Genomic DNA, 12,057 nt, shown 5'->3' with positions numbered 1-12,057 from the left:
AAGTCTATCATGGATGTGTGTCAAGGGAAGGGTCATCCCCAGCAGTGATATAGAATCCATTTCTAAATGTGAAATCACTGGTTTTCCATGTTATTGGGTGAATAGATGCTGTATTAGAGCGTAAATGGGAGACTTTTATTGTGAAATTCGCTCTGGGATATGTTTTGAAAAGTTCCCTAGAGTCTAATAGAATCAAGATGGTAGAGTTTGGGTCATAATGCTGAGCCATTTGCATCAAGGAAAGCAGGAGTATAACATAGAGGCTTTTATTTTGTAGGGTCACTGGAGTCTTACTGTGAAAGTCTAGCAGGGTTGTGTGTTGAGAAAAGGGTCAGACCCAGCAATGATACTTCATGAATTTGCAATAATTGAATTGCTACATTTACCTGTTTTTAGTTCAATAGATGAAGTGGCAATGGGAGGCTTTTATTTTGAAATTTGACATTAGGCGCATTTTGAAAAGCCCCGTGGAGTCTAATTTTTGGTTAGGTTGAGTTTGGGTGATAATGTTGAGACATATGCTGTAAAAAAAATAAGAGTATAATAAAGAGGCTTTTATTTTGTAGGGTCCCCGGAGTCTTATTTTGAAAGTCTATCAGGGTTGCGTGTCAAGGGAAGGGTCATAGCCAGTAGTCATATGTTATCCATTTCCCAATGTTAAATCAGTGTTGTCTCCCTCCATTAGATTAAAATGTGCTGTTTAAAGTGGCAGAAGTAAAATCCCTTTGAAGCTCGGTTACCTTGACAACGCTTAACGAGCCTGTCAGTGAAAGAGAGAAACGTGCTTCACTTTCGTTCCTTTCCTCTCAGGCTTTTTTGAATGGGAATATCAGCTCCAAACAAACGAGTGCTGAAGACAAACCGTAAATGGTATCTAAAAAAGTCTTTCAGTCTAAGCGACAGCTATCCTTTGTCTCCGATTGGGGTAACTTTCATGGCTGTAGCTCATTCACAGCCTTAATGGGAAGGAGAAATATAAAGGTTTGAGAAATCCTGCTGGTCTCATTGAATAACATGCAGCACAATGGTAGAGCAGAACTCTCAAAAGCAAAACTTTCCCTGCGAACAAACGAGCGGTGAGCCAAAACCGTAAAAGGTATTCAAAAAATTTTTTCAACTGTTGGCGTCAGCCATCTTTTGGCTTCGACTGTGCCAACTTTCATGTTTCTACTAAAAACTATTTGGCCACGGTGACGATGTAAATATTTGCATTTTCTGAGTTTGAGGATTTTTCTCAGAATCAGCGTTTTCCTATGCCCGAACAAGTCAGCTAAACAGCTAAACCATAAATGATATTGAAGAAATTCCTTCAATGTGAGTGCTAGAAGGTTCTGAAGATGTTGTATACCAAGTTTCATGTTAGTACATCAAATAGTTAATAAATGGGAGCGATACGAAAATATGTATCGTTTTGGATTTTGTCTGTGATTTTTGGAAAATCTCTCATTGGATTTCTATTGGGGAAGTGTTGACTTCTTCATGGTCTGGGCCAAACTGTCGGAAAACCGTAAATGCCACACAAATGAGGGTTATATTTCCTGAATCCTGACAAAAATCCCTACGTTTTGATGTATAATTTATTTCAATTGAGTTAAAAATGAGGGACTGAGAAGAATTTGTTCGGAAAAACCAGAACAGCTCAAAAGCTAGAGCACGCACTCTAGCAGTTGAAGAATTCCGTCCATAGACTTCCATTATAAATCTGAAAATCTTAAAATTTTCTTTTAAAGTTTGAAGCTTCACTGAAGCAAAACTGTAAAAGTTAGCAGAAAGCCGAGTTAAACAGTAATAGCAGAAAGATACAGAAACATTTTAAAAGTTGAATGGTGTTTCTAGCTGAAAGTATGCTGAAGTAGTTAAAGGTCAAAGATGATGAAGGTTTAGCTGAACTTTGCTGAAATCTAAGAATTCTACATGCATTTCAATGGGCCAAAAAAAACGCAGAAAAAGCTGAATATCGCGAAAACTACACAAAATTTCTTTACCAAAAGACATAGCAGAATTCTCCTGAACAAGCTGAACGTTTTGATACCAAAATTGTTGAAATCAGATGAAAACTGCGGGACTAGTTAGAGTCAGAAAAATTACAAGTGAAAAACAATAAGTGGGAATGCATAAGCATTCCCACTTATAAAAAAAAAACAAGTGACATCTTTTATTCCAGACATCCGCCTCTGGGAGGTGACCTTAATTTAAAGAGCAAACGGAATTAATGCTGTGAAAAGGCTTCATAACAGACAATGAAAATATAACAAACAAAATGTCTGCAGCTAGTGCGTCACACAGAAAGCTAGTTTATCAGACGTCTAAGAACAAAAATGCTTTTTTTGCACCATGTTTCTTTCTCCGGCACTGTTTACATTTGATCACTGCTGCACTTTAAGGAATGGAAATGTTTCTGAAAGCTGTACAAAATGAAATCTTGTTCTTTATACACTCTATGTATACAAAATAACAATAAAAGTAGCCTAAGTCTAAGAAAAACTGATGCCATATTGAGATAGGGAAGCCAAACGAGTGAATTGATGGAAAAAATTAATGATCCTAATTTTCCTAAGTTTAATTTTCATTAAAAAAAAATAAGAATAAAAAAAATCTATTAAGCTCAAATTTTAAGGGACCAAGCAATGCCTATATAGGTTGAATAAGATGTGATATATATATTAATTCAGCCCCTTTTACTTTGATACCCCTTTATAAAGTCAATTACCCCAAATTAGAGGATATTTAATCTTATCTGCATATCCAGCTGTTCTGCTAAGGCTGCAGAGGATTTTTGGGTAACATTGGTAAACAAACGGCATAGTTAAAACGAAAGTTACGTATGTAACTACGGTTCTATGAATCCCGGATGACCGCCAGAGGGCGGTGCTGAAAGCACTGAATGTTCCCTTCGGGCATGCGCAGTTCGAGTAATTATACCAACAGAGTCACACCTGTGACACCGGATGACCACTCAGAAGCTATATAGCCTGGTGTCATCCTTTGCTCTGCTCCTACAGAATCTTCTCGCAAAAGCAAGGATTCTGAGTGACAGAGAAGCTCTGGCGGTCATCCGGGATTCATAGAACCGTAGTTACATACGTAACTTTCGTTCTATTTCATCCCTACTGACCGCCAGAGGGCGGTGCTGAAAGCACTGAATGACTAATGCCAACGATGTCACAAGGAATCCTGAGCACATACCTCACAGAGGAGGCCCAGCAGAACCTTGTAAAAGGACCTGACCCAGGGGATGAGGGGCAGCCACATTGACACTGTAGAACCTGGTGAAGGTGGTTGGGGAAGCCCATGAAGCAGCAGCACATATAGCTTCCAGCGGAACCCCTCTCAAAGCAGCCCAGGAAGCGGTGACGCTCCTGGTGGAATGTGCTCTCACACCGACTGGCAGGGAGCAGTGACCTGCAGCGTAGGCGTGGCAGATGACACTCACAATCCAATGGGACAGACGCTGTTTAGAAAGAGGACAGCCTAACCTTGGACCCCCATAGCATAGGAAAAGCTGGTCCGAGCGTCTCAGATTGGCGGTGGCTGCAATGTATGCCTCCAACGCTCTTACTGGGCACAACAACTCCGACTCATTCTCAGTTGTACCAGATTGAGGCTGAAACCGAGCGAGCCGCAATGGCTGGTTACGGTGAAAAGGAGACAACACCTTAGGCACAAACGCAGTATTAGGCCACAGGGTAACACCAGAGCCATCTGGATTCCACCTGATACACCTAGGGCTGACAGAAAGAGCATGTAGCTCGCTGACCCTCTTAGCTGAGACGATAGCCATCAGGAAAGCAGCCTTGCAGGAAAGCCACTTGAGTTCTGCTTGTGCCAAAGGCTCGAATGGAGGGTGGCACAGAGCTGTGAGAACCAATGGCAGATCCCAATCTGGGGCTCGTGGGGCTGGCCGCTGGCACAACCTACGAGCACCACGCAGAAAAAGTGAAACCAGTTCATGGCGCCCCACTGTACGGTTGTCAACAGTTCGGTGAAGACATGAAATTGCTGCAACATACACTTTAAGGGTCGAAGGAGAGCGGCCCTTATCAAGGAGAGACTGGAGGAACTCCAAAATAGTGGGCACCGAGCAGGAAAGCGGGTTCTCATTGTGGGCAGAGCACCACTGAGAAAAGAGGCGCCATCTGTTAGCATACTGCAGCCGAGTGGAGGAAGCCCTAGCACTCAATACGGTGTGTCTCACGGTGTCTGAACACCCAGTCAGCCTCCCAGGGGCCATGCCCACAGCTGGAGACGTTGAGGGTTGGGGTGCCATATCTGTCCCCCCAACTGAGACAGCAGATCCCTCCTTGCTGGAAGACGCCATGGAGTACCGTGACACAGACTCCAAAGCAGCGGGAACCACGGCCGCGCTGGCCAGAACGGAGCTACCAGCAACACTCTGTGGCCCTGCTCGAGAACCCTCCGTAGAGTCGGCCAAACCAGTGAGAGGGGTGGAAAGGCATACAGGAGAACCTGCGGCCATGGATGAGCCAGTGCATCCTGGCCCAGTGCGCCCGCCTTCCCGGTTAGGGAATACCATAGGGGGCAATGGGTCGACTCCTCTGTGGCGAACAGATCTACCTCTGCCTGCCCAAAGAGGTTCCAGATTATGCGCACTACGTCGGGGTGAAGAGACCACTCTCCCGGAGCAGGTGCCTGGCGGGATAGAGAGTCCGCAACCTGGTTCTGCCGTCCTGGCAGATACGCTGCGCGCAGGGTACACAGACGGGGATACGCCCATTCCAGGAGATCCCTCGACACCTTCAAGAGACGTGCTGACCTGGTGCCACCTTGGTGGTTTATATGATAAACAACAGAGGTGTTGTCTGTCCGAATCAGCACGTTCCTTCCCTCTAGGTGGGGCAGAAGGCACCTGAGGGCCATGTGCACAGCCCGCAGCTCCAGCACATTTATGTGTTCGGTGCGCTCCCTTGGGTCCCAGAGACCCCGAACAGCTCTGTGTTGCCACACGGCACCCCAGCCCATGAGGCTGGCATCCGTGGTGACCACCTCCCTTCGACACACTACTAGCCCCATTGGAACACCACTGGACAAAAGGGTCCCGTCTCGCCAAGGAGCTAGGGCATGGAGGCAGCTCCTGGTCACCATTAGCCTGCGATGCCTGTGCAGCCTGGCGTCTAGGCGAAAGCTGTTGAGCCATCGCTGCAAAGGACGCAGAAGGAGCAGCCCTAAGGGCACGACACGAGTGACTGATGTCAGTTTGCCCAGCATTCGCAGGAAGGTGATGTAGGGAAACTCCCTGCCCAGTCTGAATCGACGGACAAGCTGGAGTATGTCGTCCACCCTGTGAACAGATGGACGGGCCATCATGGTAGCAGAGTCCAGATGCATCCCAAGAAAGGTGGTTGTCTGAGATGGAACCAGACAACTCTTTGCCAAGTTGACTTTGAGGCCTAACATTGACACATGAAGTAGAAGCTGGGACGTATCCCGAGAGGCAGCTACCTGAGAGGGAGCACAAAGAAGCCAATCGTCCAGGTATGGCAGAATCCTGACTCCGGAGGCCTGTAGAGGAGAGAGGGCTGCTTTCACGCATCGAGTAAACACCCTCGGGGAAAGGGAGAGCCCGAATGGGAGCACCCGGAATTGCCAATGGCGCCCCCGATAGGCGAACCTGAGAAAACGGCGATGTTCTGCCGCAATAGGCACGTGAAAGTAGGCGTCTGTCAGATCTACTGATGTAAACCAATCTCCCGCCACAATGGTCTGAAGGACCTCTGTTATGGTGAGCATGTGGAAGGGAAGGACCTTCAGGTACCGATTCAGTCCCCTTAGATCTAAAATGGGGCGAAAACCGCCGGTCTTCTTGGCCACAAGGAAGTATGTGGAGTAGTAGCCTCTGGGTTGCTGCAGAGGATCTACAGACTCGATTGCCCCCTTGCCAAGGAGGGCGGAAAGCTCCTGGTCTAGTGCCTGAGATTTCACCGGGTCTGTGATGACAGTCATCTTGACCCGGTGTGAGAGGGGGGGCCGCCGTCGGAACTGGAGCCTGTAGCCATTGGTTAAGGTAGCAACCACCCATGGATCTACGGCATGAGCAGCCCAGAAATTCAGCTGCTGATGGGAAAAATGTCCGACGGCTGGCCCGGTGGCATCATCTTCTATCCCCACGGCCCCTGGGGGCTCTGGGGGGAGGGCGTCCAGGATTTGAGGCCCGGGTCTGTCTAACAGGGCGGCAGACTGGCTCACGAAAGTCCCTTCTCGGTCTCTGCCGCACATCATGGGGATAGGAACCAACAGGTCTGCCACCGGTCTGAGGTCGTGGCTGAACGCTGGGGGTAGTGGCAGGGCGGCCCGAACGCTGGGGAAAGGCAGGTATGCTCCTGCGAAGGCCGGAAAGCTGCTGGCTAGTCTGACGTGCCTGAGCAGTCCGTTCCAGCGCCTCCAAGGCAGCTGATCCAAACAGCTCCCCTGGTACAACCGGGACACCCCTGAGGGTCCTACGGCATGCTTCAGTCAGAGGAGACTGTGCCAACCAGACCTGTCTACGAGCTTGGACAAGGAAAGACATGACCCGTCCAAGCTCTCTGGTCATCAGCGCGAAGGCCTGCAGCGCTGCGTCACTATAACCAATCGCCGCACTTGCACCACCAGTGTCCTGAACAGATGCAGACAGGGCAAACATGAGGTGCGCCAGGGAATTGCCAAGGCGGCCAGCACGCGCTCCTGCATTGTACGCCTTACAGAGGAGGTCATCTGTAACCCGACATTGAGTCCGCGGGCACCGGACATCAGGACGCAGGGCTTCATCTGGTGACACAATCAGTGAAGCAACAGCTGGTTCAATTGCTGGCATACGGTCCAGGCCGGCCTTCACTGACTCATGCATGGCAGCTAATACACGACCATCCGAGGAGAGACGCGACAGCGCTCTCGGTTCCCGCCAACAGGCGTGTAACTCCTTCAGGTACTCCTCTGATGGAGGTACAGAAAAAGGAGTAGGAGCCCTTCCACGTCTGAAAAAAGCACTGCCAGAGCTGGATGCCTCTCCTTGTGGGAGTTCCAGCTGCAGCTGCTTCAGGGCCATAGACATGACCTCCCGCATGGAACCGTCACCGGCCTCTCCAACCGCACTCTGAGATGAAAATGAACCAGCCTCAGAGGCTTGAGAGGACCCTGCCTCCTCCTCATCTCTAAAATGAGAAGCGGAGGCAGCCAGAGAGATAACGTCATCCTCTACAACCAGCTCGGGCATTGGTGGGGAAGAGAGCCCAACCACTGGGAGCGAGGGATCACTGCATGGGGCATAAAGCTGCAGTTCATACAGGGGTTCTCAGACAGCGCCTCCAAAAGGTGCTCATGTCCAAGGCAGGTAGGGCACAGGTCGTGGCCATCCTCTGCCTGCAGGGCAGCCCCACAATCTATGCAGCTGTGAGAGCCATCCATGTCGAAGGCCGACAAGGCTTAAAGAACAGAAAGTTATCGAAAATCGGGAGAGGGGGCGCAAACGCAGCCGTCACCAATTACAGCAGAGAAACGAAAGAGGCTGCGAGCACAAGGCAGCCGATACTGGGAGAGGGGGCGAGAACCGCTACCGTCACCAGGTATAAAACCAATAAACCAAAAAAGCTAACAACGTTAGCTGTATGGAAACTTAAGTTGGAAGTAGGAGCGAACAACGCTGCCGTCACCAATTATAGCGGATAAAACAAGAGAGGCTGCGGACACAAGGCGGCCGATACCGGGAGAGGGGGCGAGAACCGCTACCGTCACCAGGTATAAAAGCAATAAACAAAAAAAGCTAACAACGTTAGCTGTATGGCAACTTAAGTAGGGAGTAGGAGCGATAAACGCTGCCGTCACCAATTAAGAGAGCAGACCAACGAAAAGGCTGCAAAAAAAGGTTGATATTGGGAGAGGGGGCGAAAACGCTGCCGTCACCATTTATAATTAAGCAGACCGATGAAGAAGGCTGCAAACAAACCAAAAAAGGCTAACAACGTTAGCCGTCTCCAACTTCGGCAACGAAGTAGACCACACTTGGTTGGGAGAGGGGGCGAAAACCGCGGCCGTCAGTAATTATAGCAGCGCAGACCGGTGAAAAAAAGGATGCAAAAGTAGGGAATATACTGGGAGAGGGGGCGAAAACCGCTGCCGTCACCAGGTATAACACCAACAAACTAAAGAAGCTAACTACGTTAGCCGTATATAACTTCGGCAGTGAAGTTATTCACACTGGGAGTAGGGGCGAAAATGCTGCCGTCACCAGTTCGGAACAAAACAGCACGAAGCTGTAGGTAAAAAGCTAAAGTCGTGAGCCGGGAGAGGGGGCGCGGACGCTACCATCACCAGCAAACAACTCACTTACCTTCCGTAATCTTCAGAATCGACCCGTTGCAGCCCTGGGAGGGCGGAGAATAACCGCAACTCCGGTCAAGAGACAGGGGCTTCAGACAACGGGGAAGTTAGCGAACCGCTTGCGAGAAGAAAAAAGGAGCAGAGCAAAGGATGACACCAGGCTATATAGCTTCTGAGTGGTCATCCGGTGTCACAGGTGTGACTCTGTTGGTATAATTACTCGAACTGCGCATGCCCGAAGGGAACATTCAGTGCTTTCAGCACCGCCCTCTGGCGGTCAGTAGGGATGAAATAGAACTTTGGAGAACAGCAGGAAGAAAGATATAGAGAAAAAATCTTCAGCCGGGCATAGACTGTTTTTGCCGTTTTTCAGGCCGATTCTTCAGGCGTGCGAGAATCTTTTGGATTGGGCCGAGTTTCAACCTCATCATGCATCCAGCACTGAGTAGTATACAGGGGGTAGCGTTGAGTGACAGCGTCTCACGACGGCCTCCTGATCAGGAATCGGAAGGTTGAGGAGAAAATCAAACTGTTGGGAATTCAGTCGCCCCTCATGAGGTGTTCGTGGGCAAATCCTGCTGTTGCTCTCTCGGCTCTGAGTCTGAAGTGATGTGAGCATTTAGATCACATCGGCGCATCAGGCCGTACAGATTAAGAACAAACATTGTGAGCTGGGAACTTTTAAATCGTGCAGTTTCATTATACAGTTTGAGCTGTAGCTGAGTGCAACGATTGAAAATATGGTACAGTGTATGCCCGCCTTAAAACACAACCATTTTTTAAGAGCTGTTTTCAGTCCACCATCTGAAAAGACAAAGAATACACTTCAGCTGCTGATACACCAAGGTGTTGTTACAGCTTAAACTGCAGGACAAACGAGGAGAGCGCTGATTAGAGAAGAGGCCAAGAGACCCAGCATTAAACTGGGAGAAAAGAAGGGCAGAGTCAAATAGAGGAACATCCCAGATGAAAACGTTTCAACAATCTGTGAAAGGACTTTAAATTTGCTGTTCACAGATCTTCTCCATACAGAAAGATTTCAGTTTCTAATTTAGGAAAGCTGGTAGAGGCCAAACTGAAAAGCCCTGACCTGCTTCAAAAGGTGATGCTTTGCTGCTCTCAGAAGTGTTAACTGAATATTCAATACACTTAATTTCTATAGCGCCAGTTCGCAACACGTCATCTCAAGGCACTTTACATTTCACCAGATCATCCAGTCACATTGATTAAAAGTTTTCTATCTAAGGGAAACCAGTTGATTGCATCGACTCATTGATTGTAATGCAATCCCTCACACTAAGCATGCTTGTAGCGACAGTGGAGAGGAAAAACTCCCTTTTAACAGGAAGAAACCTCCAGCAGAACCAGGCTCAGTGTGATCGGTCATCACAGCCAAACAGGAACAGATGAGGCAAAGCTACTATGAGAAAAATCAGAGAGAGCATAATGTTAGAGATTGAACTAACAGATTCTGCAGAATAGGAGAACAGGGAGAGAATAAAGCAGAATGATGAAATAGGGGTCCCTCCAGTCTAAGCCTATAGCAGCACAACTATAGAGATAGCTCAGGATAGTGAATATGAATAGAAACCACTGCTAGACACTCCCTTCATTAATAAACAACTGTGTGTTTATGTAACATATGAAATTAACAAGCGTGAGAAGGACAGGCACTGCATTTGGGGAAAGTAAAAAGTAATATATCATTTTATTCTATAAAGGTTTTTGTTTTTATTACTTTTATTTTCATTCATTTTCATTCATTGCAGAAGGTTTAGCGCTTCTCTTTGTTTTCTTTTAAGTAAATTACATTATATGTAGGAATCCAGCAAAACCTTATAATGTAAAAAAAAAAATGGCACTATATCTGTTGGTTTCTTTTTAAACATAGTCTAGCTGATGAATGAAATCTATATCTATCCTTTGGTTCCCTACAGTTCCCACCATCTTCCTGGGGAAGAAGCCCAAAGAAAAGGACATGGACTCAAAGAGCCAGGTGATCGAAGGCATCAGCCGCCTCATCTGCTCCGCCAAGCAGCAACAGACCATCCTGAAAGGTGACCTGACCTTTAAACCCTGCTCACCATCGCCAAAACTCTCTGCATTTACTCACCACCTCCTCCTTATGCCTCCAGTGTCCATAGACGGCGTGGAGTGGAACGACGTGAAGTTCTTCCAGCTGGCGGCGCAGTGGCCAACTCACGTCAAATACCTGCCGGTCGGACTTTTCGGCTACAGCAAGCCCCCGTCGTAGGGCAGAGCTTTAACTCCTCTGCTCCCCTGACTTTGTTCTCTCCTCACCGACTTCTCCTTTTTTTTTTTTTTTTTTTTTTTTTTTTTTTTTTTTTTTTTTTTTTGCACAGAAGATGCAGATCAAGCAGCCGGATCATTTTCCTTTCTTTTCATCCAACAAAAAAAACTACATTCATCCCGTTTCTCCTTGTAGGAGGAGGAGGGAGCTGGAGTTCAACGCTGTTACTAGTCACTTTAAAGCTTTTTTATGTGTGTGTGTGGATTAAGTGTGCATGCACACGTGAATGTACATTATGTTTGTGTGTGTGGGCGTGCGAGTTTACAAGCATATCACAGCACAAGTTTATTAGCCAGTCACCGTCTATGTTTCTGATTTTAAGGAATTTAGCAGCATGTAAAAACAATCCAGTTATAGCCCTTACCGTCTAAACCAGCCGCTTTAGCCCCCATCACACCACCCGATACTCTGATACTCAATGTGCCACAAATGGTCACTTGTGCTTCAGTTTGCATGCACGACCACAAACGCTCCCTAACCCAAACAGGCATGAAAGGCAGTTTCTACATCGACAAAGCTGCAATAAATCCACTAATGTACTTTTTTATTTCAAGGGCTTCCATTACGCAGTTTTTTTCCTTTAAAAAAAAAACACAATTTAGATGTTCATATGCCAAAAAAAGAAGAAAAAAAAACAATATACATAGATATAAAGGAGGAAGTGTCTTTTATTTTAGAACAGCGTTCTTGTGAAAAGCAAACCCTCGCCCCCTTCTTAAAACCGTTTTGTGAAGCATAGTGGTAAATGTAACGCCATTTGTTTTCTTTGTGTTCAAACGCTATGCACTTTTGAACACACTTGGACCATTCGAATGATTTCAATATGACATCCTGATGAAACATCCGTCAGGTAGCGCCGTATAGCAAAACGCACACCCCGAACGCAGCAGCATGGAAGGAAAAAAAAAAAAAAGGTGCTTATGTTGCTTTCCTCTGTATCCGTTTTTAGATAGAAGCACAAACGCTTTATTGACCGAACCGGCCTGCGGAACGAAGGTGGTCTGTGAGCAGCACTGAGACTTCCTGAAGACAATCAGGATCAGGGGGAAGAGCCAGTGTTTGGGTTCATTCTGTGATTTCGGTGCAGGTCTGCTCCTTTTTTTTAGCTTGTTGTGAGGTGATTAGTCAGTACAGTAAGGGGTAACAAACAGCGTATGTGTACGTCACAAATTAAACTAAATGTGGACAAAAACTTTAAATGAAAAAAAATGAAAAGTATGATAAATAGTTTTCTATAAAGTGATGGGAGATATGTAGTGTGTGTGTGTGTGTGTGTGTGTGTGTGTGTGTGTGTGTGTTGGCACTCTGCATCCATGATGAGGTGATTATCAACATCACTGATTGTCAGATTAGGGCTGCAGTCTTCATCCTGTTCATTTTGTAGCTGCACAAGGCAAATAATCAAGGTCATTTTTTCTGGTGAAACGAATTAC

The 12,057-nt window shown here is 46.9% G+C and overlaps 1 protein-coding gene across 2 annotated transcripts in view; it reads left to right on the top strand.

Annotated features, from left to right (window-relative positions):
* Positions 1–12,057, top strand: part of LOC119787458 (phosphofurin acidic cluster sorting protein 1-like) — an 88,782-nt gene extending 76,725 nt beyond the window's left edge. For both annotated transcript variants that reach the window (XM_038291333.1, XM_038291332.1), the window contains exons 23-24: positions 10,251–10,370; positions 10,449–12,057. In XM_038291333.1, the coding sequence (XP_038147261.1) occupies positions 10,251–10,370; positions 10,449–10,567 (239 nt within the window). In that variant the 3' untranslated portion in view covers positions 10,568–12,057. The remainder of the gene's footprint in view (positions 1–10,250; positions 10,371–10,448) is intronic.

The sequence above is a fragment of the Cyprinodon tularosa genome, unplaced genomic scaffold (assembly GCF_016077235.1).
Source record: "Cyprinodon tularosa strain WSP-4 unplaced genomic scaffold, ASM1607723v1 ctg299, whole genome shotgun sequence".
Classification (NCBI taxonomy): Eukaryota; Metazoa; Chordata; class Actinopteri; order Cyprinodontiformes; family Cyprinodontidae; genus Cyprinodon; species Cyprinodon tularosa.
This window is presented reverse-complemented; position numbering and strand designations above follow the sequence as displayed.